The sequence below is a fragment of the Ornithodoros turicata genome, chromosome 6, assembly GCF_037126465.1.
Source record: "Ornithodoros turicata isolate Travis chromosome 6, ASM3712646v1, whole genome shotgun sequence".
Lineage (NCBI taxonomy): Eukaryota > Metazoa > Arthropoda > Arachnida > Ixodida > Argasidae > Ornithodoros > Ornithodoros turicata.
This window is the reverse complement of record NC_088206.1, coordinates 64,696,051-64,710,493: the sequence shown is the minus strand read 5'-3', so window position 1 is coordinate 64,710,493 and position 14,443 is coordinate 64,696,051. Positions and strand designations below refer to the sequence as shown.

Here is a 14,443-nt window from a genome sequence, read left to right as displayed (position 1 = left end):
TAACTGCTGAGCAGTGTCTGGAACAGTACGCCGACTTATTTCAGCCAGCATTCGCGCTTTCTAAAGGCCCGCCAGCATGATTCCATTTGAAGGAAGGAGCTCTGCCCAAATTTTGTAAGCGATAAGGTAGCTGAGGAGCTGGACCGTCTGGTTACAGTAGGCATACTATTACCTGTCCTCAGGTTGGACTACTCCATTGCTTCCCGTGATCAAGAGGAATGGAAGCATCTGCTTGTGTGCTGCCTTCCAGTTCACCATAAACGCAGGGTGTCACACGGAACTCTACCCGCTTCCACAGATACAGGACATTCTTGGAACCTTGGGTGCCGGTGAAGTTTTCATCACAATTGACTTAAAGGATGCATATAATTGGTACCCCTTAATAACGTTTCGAAGGTGCTCATGGCGGTCAACATGCATAAAGGACTCTTCTGGTTCACTCTTTCGCCATTTGGAGCGTCTTCGGCTCCGGCAATTTTCCAGCGGCGTATAGAGACTAAGACCTACCAGGAGTACAAGTATACCTGGACGATATAACAATTGCAAAGAAGATAAACGATTGCAACCTCTTGTGTGAAGTGTTACAACGGTTCTGTAAACATGGAGTTAGGTCGAACGTGGAAAAGTGCAAATTTAAAAGTACCGGAGTAGATTACCTTGGCCATGTCATTGATGACAAGGGATTGCATCCTAACAAGAACATCATTGCAGCCCTGTTAGAGGTGCCCAGGTCAACTACGATTACGGAACTTAAATCTTTCTTGGGAATGTTCATGTATTAGCAGAATTTTCTTCCCGACATTGCAACATTTTCAGTTCCATCATACGAGTTGCGGAAGAAGCGCACGCAACGGCGGTGGACTTGCACACAGAAAAAAGCTTTCAAGGCTCTTCGAAAGGGGAATCTGCTAGTACACTTTGACAGCGAACTGCCCAGAGCTAGCATCCAAGCATGCCCAGTTGAGACAAGTGCAAGACTGGATACTGTACGGTTGGCCACGCATTATGCGTTTTTTTTTTGTTTTTTTTTCAGGTAGTACTTATTTACTTGCGCAAGGAGCAAGGCGAACTTCGTCCTTACTTTGACAGGAGGAATGAGCCCATTATGAGCTAGGGCTAGAGGGCTAGAGGGCTCGCAAGATGATGGCGTCATTTTTGCATGAAACACACCAGGTATAGTGGCTATGAAATCATTTTCACGTACTCCGCTGTGGTTACCAGGACTGGATGTGGACCTCGAGCATCTCGTTAGTGATTGCTCAGTTTGTGCACATATCGCTTCGATGCCACAAGCGCCACGAAGGGAAGAGGTCTGGAGCCAGATTCACATCCATTTTGCCGAGCCAGTTGACGGCCACCTGCTGCTGATTGTGGTTGATTCGCACAGCAAGTGCATGGATCAGGGCTATCCTGATGAAATCAACTTCAAGCATGAGGACAGTTGAAGCAGGCACTCTTCAGCAGCTATGGCATTTCCTGTATATTGGTCTCCGACAACGGGCCGCAATTTACGAGCGAGTTTTTCAAAGACTTCATGGACCGTAACGGTATCGTATCATTCATCCACGATCAGTACCATACTACCCGCACTCTACTGGGTTAGCGGAACGCACCGTGCGAACTACTAGAGCGGCTCTACAGAAGAATGTCAATGGGACCTTGTGTGCAAGACTAGCAAGAATTTGGCACATATATCGTCCTATATGTGTCCCCTGAAGTCCGGCCAGACACCAACTATGTTGCTGTTGGGTAGGGAGCTCAGATCATGGCTAACCAACCTGGTGCCGAGACCTAGTGTAGTTCCCCCAGCCAATATTGAGCCACAGCAGGTCGTTCGCCAAAGTTTTGCATTGGACAGCTGGTTTGGATAAGGCACTGTGGACAGGGAGACGGCAGGAAACCTGCAGTGGTACGCGAAGCTCAAGGCTCTAGAATGGTCACTGCCGAAGGCCCAGGCGGCGAACAGTTTCGGCGACGCCAAGACCAACTGAAGAAGCATACAGTTTTGCTGCAAGCTCCATGTGAAACACCCTCTCCACCCATTGAAGTTCTAAGAAACCATGTGACTGACCCGGCCAGTTCAACTGATGCTTTCCTCCCCAGGAACCGTCAGAGGGGGCACACCGTTTCTATACGACACCTCAGTTGACTTTCAGGGATCCTCACCGGTCACCTCGATCCACCAGGACACGATGCCCGCAAAACCATTACACACCAGACTAGGCGGAAACAATGTTGTAACAGGACCCTGAGTTGAGCAGCAGCATCGTGCTCGTCACGATTGCATGTTCTTTGGTTTTTCGTTCTTCCGTTTTTTTCTGCGCGGTACGCGCACATCGATCCACATGGTTGTTATCTTTGCTGACCAACTATTAAGTATTTGAACTAAGCCGCTGGCTCCAAGTTACTTCAAAGCCAACATCACAAAGCACTAAATGCAGCGTTACAAAGTGCACTAAATAAAAAGGGTATAATATACCGTACGAACGGATTCGCATCCTATGCACCAATAATTAAATCCTTGAGAACGCAAACTGACGTGGAGTACAGAAGAAGCATTCGTCTCTGCAAAGCCTTCAATTCGACCAGCTGTTGGCTTCTTCGGGAATGGTCAATCAAATCTAACATTCTTTCAGCTCTGCTATACACAGCATGGCCAATTTAAATCAGTAGGCCTTTAAACCCGCGGGGCTCACACAGGAAATCACGAACGCGACCTCGAACTATACTACTGCTATGGTTAGGGACCTGGGCATTCGCCGTGTTTATCTCGTTCACCTGGCAGCCGCGCGTGGAGCTCGGAGGAACATCTGACATCACGTGCTCCTCAGCTTCTCCCGCAATCCTTTGCAACATCTGGCTTGTTCCGTGTGCGATAGTGTCGGGCGGACCGCCCTGCGGGCTCGTAATCGTCAAAAATATGGCAATCCGTACACCGTACCGATACACAAAATACTGCTGGCACCATAATTCTATGTTTGCAGTTGACTATGTTGATGTCTATGTCTACGCAGTTGACAAATTTCGCTTCCGTCGTCCTTTAAGGCCCGGTTTGCCCAACGCTGGTTGACTTTGAACTGAGATTAAGGGTTTGCTAAAACTCGAAGTTCGCACTCAGTTCTTTTTAAAAACGTTAATTGGTGACGTGACAAAAATTTTAGTGACAATAACTCCCTTTAGTGAAGCTGAGTGAAGGGGCCGTTGATCTTGGTTCAAATGTTAATCAGTGTTAGTGAAACCATGCCTAAAGGTTTTGGGCTTCAGATAAGCCCGGCACTACGTTGAGAGCGCATGCATGACACAAGGGGGCGTATGCCGTGAATGGGAGATAAAAGGTATCGATACAGATGTGGAGAGTCCTTTTTTGCGGTAGCGGTTGAGACTACAGGTGTTATTGTAAGGTATGAAATAAATATTTCTTTCTTGTTCGCACTTTTCGCTTGCTGTGTCTTCCTCGGCTACGGAACAGACGGACTGACGCCCCGAGGTTGTGGAAACATGAGTTTCCACAACAGGCGCCCAACGTGGGGCGCCACGTTGGGCATCCCGATCGAAGTGGTCCTCTCAGCCTCTTCCCCTCAGAGGTAAAGACTCGATCAAAGTGCGCGCCCCGTTCGAGGGCTTAACCCTGAGCGACCGCCACCCCTGTGACCCCCGATCCCTCACTCAGAAGAACTCTGACTCCTTTGCCCTCCCTGTGGGGTGCTGGAACTTCATCGACGAACTCATCGCCAGGGCTCGCTTCACAAAGAAAAAACACAGGGCGCTCGTACCTCCGGGGATGTTACAGCTGCATTGGCAACCCTTCGTAGCATAGGCCGGACCTCCTGAAGGAGACGGAAATGGTCGCCCCATCAGGACATCGAGCTCCGCCCGAGGAGTGCATACACGATATCATCCTCGACATGTCGGACAGCATGGTGTGCATTTTTTCTTTTTTTTTTCTTTTTTTAGGGGGGGAATGTGGGCTTCAGATAAGCCCCACACTACGTTGAGAGCGCATGCGTGAAACGAGGGGGCGTATGCCGTGAATGGGAGATCAAAGGTATCGATACAGATGTGGAGAGCCCTTTTTTGCGGTGCCGGTTGAGACTGCAGGTGTTATTGTAAGGTTTGAAATAAATATTTCTTTGTTGTTCGCACTTTTCGCTTGCTGTGTCTTCCTCGGCTACGGAACAGACGGACTGACGTCCCGAGGTTGTGAAAACACGAGTTTCCACAACAGACGCCCAACGTGGGGCGCCACGTTGGGCGTCCCGATCGAAGTTGTCCTCCCAGCCTCTTGCCCTCAGAGGTAAAGACTCGATCAAAGTGCGCGCCCCGTTCGAGGGCTTAACCCTGAGCGACCGCACCCCTGTGACCCCCGATCCCTCACTCAGAAGAACTCTGACTCCTTTGCCCTCCCTGTGGGGTGCTGGAACATCATCGACGAACTCATCGCCAGGGCTCGCTTCACAAAGAAAAAACACAGGGCGCTCGTACCTCCGGGGATGTTACAGCTGCATTGGCAACCATTCATAGACATAGGACGGACCTCCTGAAGGAGACGGAAATGGTCGCCTCATCAGGGCATCGAGCTCCGCCCGAGGAGTGCATACACGATATCATCCTCGACATGTCGGACAGTATGGTGTGAATTTTTTCTTTTTTTCTTTTTTTTTAAAGGGGGGGGGGTAAATGTGGGCTTCAGATAAGCCCCACACTACGTTGAGAGCGCATGCATGACACGAGGGGGGTATGCCGGGAATGGGAGATAAAAGGTATCGATACAGATGTGGAGAGCCCTTTTTTGCGGTGGCGGTTGAGACTACAGGTGTTATTGTAAGGTATGAAATACATATTTCTTTCTTGTTCGCACTTTTCGCTTGCTGTGTGTTCCTCGGCGACAGAACAAACGGGCTAACGCCCCGAGGTTGTCCAAACCCGTATTTCCACAACCTTGTTAATTTATACAATTTGTTTATTTGTACAATTTGTAACCCGAAGAGTTCAGGGCACGGAACAGCATGTACTGGGGGTACCAACCATCACGTAAACGAACCAACTGCCTGCTTACAGAAAGAAGAAGCTCATGAAAACTTTTTTTGCACTTGAAAGGAGGCCTGTAAAAACACCTGGTTTGACTGTTTTTGTGTAACAACTTGTGGTCGGCAAGATGGTCTTTGGATCACATTTCGCGTACCTCCAACATAAGGTAGGTTCTAGCAAGAGCCTGACGTCCAGAATTGCAACACAGATGTCGATAGCGGAGTATAATGTGAAAATTTTTTTCGATAAACTTCTCACAGGATGTACATTTGCAGCATAAAATCTAAGTATAGCTTGTGAAATTTTTTCTCACAAGATTCCTGATAGTTGTCAGGTGCCATGGTAACCCCTGGGGTAAGATACAAACCAATCAGGTGCTCAACTGTGATTAACAAGCCTCTTTATGGTCCTCACAACTGCCAGATTCCCTTTCCAATACATGGCTTTATTTTAACGCGATTTCTCTAGCAAATTGCCACCAACGCTGGTTAACTTTAACAACAACAACAACAGATAAATTAATGACGATGAATAGGGAAATTTGCCACATGAGGGTGAACTTTCAAGCGAGAACAAGGGTTGCCAAAACTTGAAGTTCACACTTAGTTTTTTTTTTTTTTTTTGCAAACGTTAGTTTGTGTCGTGATGGATGTTTCGGTGACAATAACTCGCCCTTTGGTGACGCAGGGTTAACCGTTAGCTTCAAGTTAATAAGAGACCGCTGATTTCGGTTCAAATGTTGATTGACTTTCGTGAAACCGTGTCTAAGAGTGCTCTGACTCAAATATAACCTGTCGTGCTAGGTTTAGAAGATACAAACTGTTAAACTATACGGCGTCAACATAAACCCGCGTGTTTGCAGTACTTTTAATAAGGATAGCAGTCTCAGCTCCGGTTCAGTACACACCGCGGACGCAACCAGACAGGAACTGACTTTCCTGTATCGTTCATGCGTATGTGTATTTATATTTCTCTCAAGATTACTTAATATGAATCAACACCGTCATCAACTAAAGCCGCATTGTTGCTTACGACACCGTCAAGACCAACGTCTTCGCTATGATTTTACTATCCATCCGATCAATCACAAAGTTAGATTTGATGTAACGCAACACCTATTTCGTAACCCATGCCTTGTCTGCATGTCTGGATATATTCGCTCTGTCTTCTACATATAAAAAGAAAGCGCGTCCGTCTGAGTGTCTAAACCCGGCGAGACGAACAAGGATGTATCTTATTCAGCCATGGTCCTCATCAATCACCCGATGAAACTGTGCCCTTCGTCTATACATAGTCGGAACCATAGTTTCTATTGTTCAGCGTTTCGTCTGCGTTCACACACTCCTCGGAATACCGTCTGTCCTTTTTGCTCACCTCTTGGAAGAACGACTCAATAATGGTCACATATAAAGTTCGTCGCATCCAAACCGACAGTTCATCTCAAGAAAAGCGAGCATGTGGGCTGTACCATTGCTTGTTGGACTGGTCCTTCAGACAGGTAAGGTACTGGGTAAAGTTTCAATGCTGATAGACAAACACCGATACAATATTTTCTTCGGAACATTCGGGAGAACAGTAGTAGCACAGCGAGGTCTCAGCGTGCAAAAGACAGCTCTCAACCCTCTCAATGATATCTGTTGGGTAGGACCATAGGTTATTGACAATACCACCGACGCAGGCACAACCATTCTTGTCGTGACTGGGGGAAGAAATTAGCCACACACTTACTACAGTCGACCAAGACATTACGACCACCGGCGCCGTCTGATGCATGTACCCATTGGCCATAAAATGACACGTTTGCGACTATCCGTTCGTCTATTAGTCCTATATAGCGTCAGTGTTGTGAAACAGCACGGTCGTAGCGTGTCTCCGTTACCTGTTACACAAAACCTATGTGTGTCATACCGTCGCTACACTCGTGTAAATCATAATTTGCGCTGCTTGGCTTTATATGGTCTGACATATTTGAGAAAGTGTAATGGATCATAATCAGTGCTGGAATGAAATGCGATGAAAGGAGCGCCTTCGCGTCTTTGCCTCTGAACAGCGTGACATGTTTAAATCACGCGGACAGGAATTAGTCACTTCAGCGATATAATCCACGTGATGATTGCACAATCGAGCGAAATATATGCGAGAAGTCCTTTTGCCTGCGTCGCGACAGTCGTATCTAGCGAAATGGATCTTCACATGGACATATGAATCACACCTGGAACGGCAGGCACCCAGGGAGAGCGCCTCGCAAAGAAATGTCAAACAATTAACAGTAATGATGATTGCCTTCTTGTCAACGCTTCTCGAGATAAGTGAGATCAAACTTTCTAAACTTGCGCATACTTTGCACATTTTGACGCATCTGACGATTAGCGACCATGTTCGCCGACCTCATACCATAGGAATGGTCCTTTCGCGACCTATCAAACGGCACCAATAGTCTGTAAGAAGTTTGGTTTTTGTTGCCCCGATTCTTTCAATTTCGGTTCTATGTGCATCAAATCCGCGAATGCGAAGTAACAGTTATTATGTATTAACGTTTAAAATATTTGACGACCTCAGTACCGTAGTGAGAAATTACATGCCGGTTACGGTTGTGGAACGCCAATTTCATTTCAGCGGTAGCTGTTGTGTTTGGATGTTGACACTTTTACTGCTGATGTTTCCACAACTACTTTAGAGTGACGAGTACTGCCTTGTGATCTGTGAAGTGAGTGTTGATGTGTAGAGCTGGGATAGGCGGGCAAAGACATTACTAAAAACAGGACAAGGGCGGGACAGGAACCCCCCAAAATCGGGACATTTTCTGGGAAAAAGTACCCATCTCTGAATAAACCTTATTAGCTTTAGGTTATTTTAACTCGTTCTGCATCACCGAAACCGATCCCGGTGGTTTTGTGATACAGCCACAGCGATTTCCCCAGACCTTCCCGTTAAGAGATTCCGCTGTAAAACAGACTGCAAAGGACACGAGATCATGTAGCCGGGTATCAGATACGACGACAACATAGGTGTATTATTGTTTGTTCACATGTTTGCAACCTGTTTTGTTGAGCCAAGCTCTGCAACAGCTTTTTGTCTCTGACACCATCACCATGTGTAAATAAATAAATACCGTAAACTTTTTCGCCATCAGGACTTACTAGTACGAATGGCTGGAATGACGGACCACAGCCAGTCGGAGGGGTAAGCAAACGAAGCTCTCGTTTTATTTACTTCAGCTGATACGGGATTGATTCTGGGAAATGCACCTAATGGTTGATTCGCTACTGAAACAGAACTGCACTGCATAGGACGCTCAATGACGATCGATATTTAGAAGGACGTCGCTCCGTCCCCTGATTCGCTGAGAAGGAGTCACGTAAAGTGTTGCAGAAAAGGCGTACTCCCCGGTTTCCAAAATCTGAAGGCTGATTGGTCAGAAGCATGTTACGCGGTGAAGTTCTGTTCTGAGAGTATAGGCCTTAAAGGAACACTAAAGTGTAAAGGGAAGCTCTTTGCGGAACGACGGATGCCGTTACTTTGAAAGCAATACAAAGGGAACGGAACTCATTGTGATTTAAGCGCAAAGAGTAGAGCAGATACAGCACTACAGCAGATGCACTAGAGCAGCAGGATTAAGGTACGGACGCTGGAGGCGTATTCAAGTTTTAGCCTGATTAGGGTTAAATATGCGGCGACGAGGATAACTGAGCTGCGGTTGTCACCGCTTCCTTACTACTAGTTTTTTAAAGATAAAAAGAGACATCGGTAGTCTTCTGTTGGCAGCAGAAGGCTCGCTAAGAACGTCATTAATCTAATATTCCGCGTAGATTGAAGGCAACACCGATGAGGGCTATTGCGAACGTGATTTGTGTTAGGTGGCTTTGGCCAACGCGAGATCACAACCCAACCTGACAGAGGAGACATTGCTATGATAGACTTCTCGAAAAACACGGGACTAGAGGAATAACTTGATAACGATAGTTCGAATTATATCTGTACGAATTGTTATACGTTTACTGACTCTATTGTCCGTGGATTCACTGTAGCTACCACGGCCCCTGATGCAACCTGCTCTGCCTTCACGCAAGACGAAATGCCTGATACCTCCTCCTGTGGAATTCTGCTACCATCCAAAAGGGGGTTACTTTTATAACTACGACACGGGACGCTGTCAGTACTACAAAATGAAATGCGGAGAACTCAATGGCAAGGAAAATTATTTTAGACTGAAGAGCAGCTGCGAAGCGGAATGTCAGAGCAGTAAGTGGATAAACGACCCTCTGTTTACAAACGTGTGACGTCACGAGAAGACTGGTTCGAGGTTATCTGGGCAAGAAGCACGAAAAACGCGATGACGTGATAGGCTGATCAAGCTGATAGTGTTTTGCAGCTTGTAGTGCCACCAGCATGCTTTGCGTGGCGGCGTTACGTAATCAATGGCGTAGGGGGCGCACGTCGTCTATAATCAAATCCAACAGTGATCGACCGTGTGCCGTCAACCAATAGAGCTCTAATATCGAGGGTACAGTGACGATACCGGTAATGATTTGTATAAAGAACACAGCGTAATTAATGAGAAAAAGTCCTTTCAATATTACTAGCATGCGATGTTAAAGCGTTCGCCGAATTTTTCTACGCGGATAATACAGAGTTTGTGCCACTGCAAGTATTCAAATATTGTAACGGGATAACGAAGTCGATGTGGTTCATCCAGCTCAATAAGAGACTGGAAACCTTCTAGCATAAGCTCGAGTGCGGGTACACGCGTACATTGCTTTTCACGTGAACTGTCTTATGGTACTGGTCACTTTAACTCGGCACTTTAACCGCGAAATACAGAGAATATGTGCCTGACTTCTTTCACAGCTGGGAATATAATCTAATTCATTGTCAGGAAAATATGCATCTTTATAACATCATAATTATTGCTGTACGGACGAATTGTGTGAAGGAATTGTGTGTCAGATGATAACAGTGATGACATGAAAATCGGAACAAACTAGTGCAATTCTATCGTCCCATAAGTGATGTGATGTGATGTGATACAAAAAGAAAAAGTATTTCAGTGCTTTGAGTAGATCCACCTTTTAATAACGAAACAAAATGTTCTGCGCGGGTACATATTCTTTTTTGTTAATGTAACCGGTGGTATTTCCTTGTCTTTGTCATGCACTGTCAGCAGCCTGAAGGCCGTCTATGTCACAATATGTCAGCACTGCCTGTTACGACATGCCTGCATGAAAGAACGTCTCGCAAGACTTGACATGATTTTGATATACCGGGTGTTGCGCGATAGGATGTCACTATTCACTACTTTCATATAGTTATAAAACTATATGTATGGGGAAGAGGGGTGGGGAGCTGCTAAGGTAAATGTAAGTGCAGTAATGTAAATGTAAATGCCCACAAAACGTCAGGGTCAATGACTACGTTTACCTTCGCTACTCACAGATGGAAAGTTCACAGGTCACATTTGCAACGCCTGTGTATTAAACGATACAAAAACGCCTCTAAAAATCTCACGCTTTAATGAGGATATTTCTTGTTTGACCCTTAAAATCATATTCACATTTACGTTAGGAAGGCGCACACACGTAAACCATGGGATTGACAAGGTGTGTCGAAATAAGTCGCCTCTAGTCCACACTTCAGTACTGCCATGCAACGTTTCTGTGCTTTACTACACCCAAGCTTTTCTGAACAAGTCTTACTTTCACACGTCTTTTACAGCGGGATCGACGGTTCTTTGCAACTCGCTTATACTTCAACTACAGTGCAACAATCCGGTAGGCTCGTACTATTTCAATAGCGCCGTAGGAAGATGTGAATATGACCCTTTCGGCGGATGTGCTAATAACTTCAACAGCTTCGACAGCCTGGCCCAGTGCAATCTCATGTGCAAAGCTGGTGAGACACACAATTTGACTTTCACAACATGAAAGGGACATTTCTTGTCAAGAGACCCACATTTGTAGGGGTAGAGAGAACCAGTGATGGGCAATATTGAACTACCAAGTGCTAGTACTTCAGTTTAAGTATATTTCCAACTGTGTACTTTGTACTGTACTTTAAGTGCTTTTGTCTAGTAATTTCCCATCAAGTACTAAAGCACCCGGCTGCAAATGCGAAGACAAAAACAAATTGAAAATATTAAGAAAATGTTCTCCCTAGAAACAGTGTTTTTGAACAGGAAAAAGCATTGCTGTCCTCATTTTTCATAATATACCAAGATATGGAAAGATGTATAAATCAGGAAATAAAAATACTATCCACTTTTCCACTTGCAAAGCTGGTTACCTAGAAGCAGCTATAAACGGAAATAATTCTGCCATCTGTTCCAGTGCATATTCATGGGTAAGACTTAACTGGACTTCAGAACTAGCATTTGCAACAAAAAAATTGCCAATCAAAACACGAGTATACTTTATCAAATTACGTCACCACCAAACGGCGACACACGGATAAGAGGGAAAACACAGCACAAAAAAAAAAGAACAGAAAGTAAAAGCTGGATTAAAGAAGAGGCGCAACGCACACTGTTCCTTATTTTTTCTTTTTCCTTTTTGTTTTTTTCTATTGGTCGTGGTTCTAAATGCATCGGTTTCTCTCGCAGAAGTGACAAGTAACCCCAACGCCCTATTAAAAATTCTGTTGACCGTATATACTGCGTAACTAACGGCTCCTTTCGCGGCTGTACGGACTTCGCTCTAGCAAGCAAGTCAACGCACGCTGCTGTAGTTATGGTTGAAAATGCGACGGCTCACGCAGTCTAGAACTAATTTCTGTTTCTTCCTGCCATGTTTTTCAGATCGATTGTCTGGTGTGTGCCGGCAAAGTAAAGATAGTGGGCCTTGCAGGGCTCTGGACCGCCGATACTACTTTGACTATGGGAGGCGACAGTGCAGGTTGTTCTATTACGGAGGCTGCCAAGGGAACGCGAACAACTTCGATTCCGTGAATGAGTGCGAACGAACGTGCTTCACACGTAAGTAACCTAACCTGGCCTTGACCTACGATGGCACAGCCGTATAGTCACCAAACCGAGCACAAAGAGGATTGCCGGAGGTGCGAACACATGCAGTGAACCAGGGGCCCCAAGACTTTGAACAACAAGATTATGATACTAAGATATCTCATAGACAAAAATTATACAGGGCGTCCACCATAACTATAGAAGTAATTTTTAAAAATAGAAAAATCACTTTTTCCCTGTTTTAACCAAAGGAGATGTACTCTACGCCTAAAGGCTCACCTTAAGAGGACACAGGCTAGCTTCTGCGTCGATGCAGTAATTAACTTTCGTTAATTATTTTTTAATTATCAACGATAGAAGACTGACCCAATGAGAACATCGAATTCCTCGAGGTCACTGGTGACATTGCCGCTTTCAGAACAAAAATCGAGAGAGTTATAGCGCGATGAAAGGGCCTGGAAATAAGACGATCTGGTGGTCGTTTTTCCACGCTCAAGTAGAAGCGCTCCCGTTTTCCTTTCCTCTGTATGCGGGGGAGAGAAAACACGGTAGCAGGGGGGACAAATTGAATGGGGGCAGATTGGTGCGACAGCTTTTTCCCACCCACGGATACACAGGAAATTAATACGGGAGCGCTTCTACTTGAGCGTCGAAAAATGACCACCAGATCGCCTTATTTCCAGGCCCTTTCCTCGCGCTATAACTCTCTCGATATTTGTTCTGAAAACGGTAATGTCACCAGTGACCCCAAGGGATTCGATGTTGTCCTTGGGTCAATCTTCTGTCGTTGATAATTAAAAAGTTAATTAACGAGAGTTAATTAATGCATCGACACAGAAGCTTGCCAGTGCCCTCTTACGGTGGGCCTTTAGGCGTCGAGTACAGCGCCATTGGTTAAAACTGGGAAAAAGTGATTTTTCTATTTTTAAAAATTACTTCTATAGTCATGGTGAACACCCTGTATACCACTCCAATTAGCGACAGGTGTCCACCTCACGTGGCGCACTACAAATGAATTCGTTAATTTCTAAAAGTTGCATTTGGACGAAATGCATTTTTGTGCTCCGGTCTCCGATCACGCATTCCAACAATTCAAACAAATATTCTCGTTTGAAAAGTCGACAGTGCCCTGCAATATATCTGTTTGCATGTTTTCAAACGTTTCTTTTAACTTTATGAACCGCTGCAGGTAAACAAAAATGCAGTCAACGCTTAGCGAAAGGCAGGTGTGGAGAGAGCGACAAGAGGTGGTACTTCAATACAGGGACAGGGCAATGCGTCGAGTTCAGCTACAGCGGCTGCGAGGGAAACCAAAACAACTTTGTTTCCAAGGAACACTGCGAGGCGGCGTGTCTTCCCGTCATGCACGGCGGCTATTAGATCGAAATCTAGATGTACTGTGTCGAAGTACTGTAGGTTCCAGGGGCCTTTGCCAAGCTCTACGAGAGTTTTTTTGTGCCAGACACCACTACTTTGTGGTAATAAATAAATAAAATAAATCGAGACCGTAAGAAGTCGGTGTTTGGGGTTGTTTTGAAGAGGTTCGAGAGGCAACCACAAATAAATGTTCAGTTTGGTTCGGGTGAATTTTATCTGGTTGTCATTCACTTCCTCTCTCATGTCTGGCTTTCGTCCATGTCCTTTATACCCGATGCATTAAAAGTAAGAGCACACGGAAGCACACAATGTGGGACGCAATGTGTGGCAAGCAGACAGCACAGCCGGCGCAGGGATTCGAACCCACCCAGTCCCCAATAGCCAAGGTCTTGCTGAAGGGACCTGGACCTGAAGGACACCTGGGAGGTGGCAGGTCCGAACTCTACCACCTGCTGCGCCGTCTCAGGTCTTCCCTGGGTTTTCCGAAAGACTTTCCAGACGAATGTCGCCACGGTTCCCCCTGAAGTCGGCCCAGGACGCATACTAACTCCCCCGTCCCCCGCTCCTTCCTGCTGTCCCCTCTCCATCTGTCCACAGCTGTACGCCAGCCATAGCCATAGTTGCCTCGTGGCGGTAACACGGAAGTAAAAAAAAAAACGAACCCGCGTCACCTCGGCGTGGAAAGCGGCCGTGCTAACTACTATGCCACGGGAGCTGGTCGAACCGAGATGAATGTGGTCCTATATTCGCATTAGATTTGTCCCTGAGAAAGGACAACGAGTGCAGGTGACCAAGAGGGCGCTGGCGAGGCCGCTGTTGCGCTCACGGTTTCCTTCACTCGTCCTCACAAATCTACACAATTCACAAATCCTACCACTCGTGAAAAGAGCGTATCGGAGAACGAGGGAACATCGTGATGTAATTTGGTCCCTGAGGCTGCTATGAAATGTTTTCGCGACCTCTGTCGGGATCTCAGTTGAACTCTGTGCTGAATATGGCGGTGTTTTAAAGGGAAAGAAAAAAAAGGCAGGTGAATCTCTAAACAAAATCCACGCGTATCCATGCATTCGATCTAATCCTCTA

General features: G+C 46.0%; 1 protein-coding gene and 1 long non-coding RNA gene across 2 annotated transcripts in view; one reads left to right on the top strand and one right to left on the bottom strand.

Annotated features, from left to right (window-relative positions):
* Nucleotides 1–14,443, bottom strand: part of LOC135397058 (uncharacterized) — a 113,329-nt gene that overhangs the window by 46,901 nt on the left and 51,985 nt on the right. The gene's annotated exons all lie outside the window — the stretch shown is intronic.
* Nucleotides 6,395–13,570, top strand: LOC135397047 (carboxypeptidase inhibitor SmCI-like). The gene is made up of 6 exons (XM_064628375.1): nt 6,395–6,526; nt 8,162–8,211; nt 9,057–9,270; nt 10,741–10,917; nt 11,819–11,995; nt 13,173–13,570. Exons 1-6 carry the CDS (start codon nt 6,484–6,486, stop codon nt 13,361–13,363), a joined length of 852 nt encoding a protein of 283 aa, XP_064484445.1. The 5' UTR covers nt 6,395–6,483; the 3' UTR covers nt 13,364–13,570.

Excerpts from the sequence above, each read along its gene's own strand:
- LOC135397047 (XM_064628375.1), top strand. The coding sequence starts at position 6,484 with ATGTGGGCTGTACCATTGCTTGTTGGACTGGTCCTTCAGACAG. Across the intron at positions 6,527-8,161 it reads TGGACTGGTCCTTCAGACAG|GACTTACTAGTACGAATGGC; the intron begins GTAAGGTACTGG and ends TTTCGCCATCAG. Across the intron at positions 8,212-9,056 it reads GACCACAGCCAGTCGGAGGG|CTACCACGGCCCCTGATGCA; the intron begins GTAAGCAAACGA and ends GATTCACTGTAG.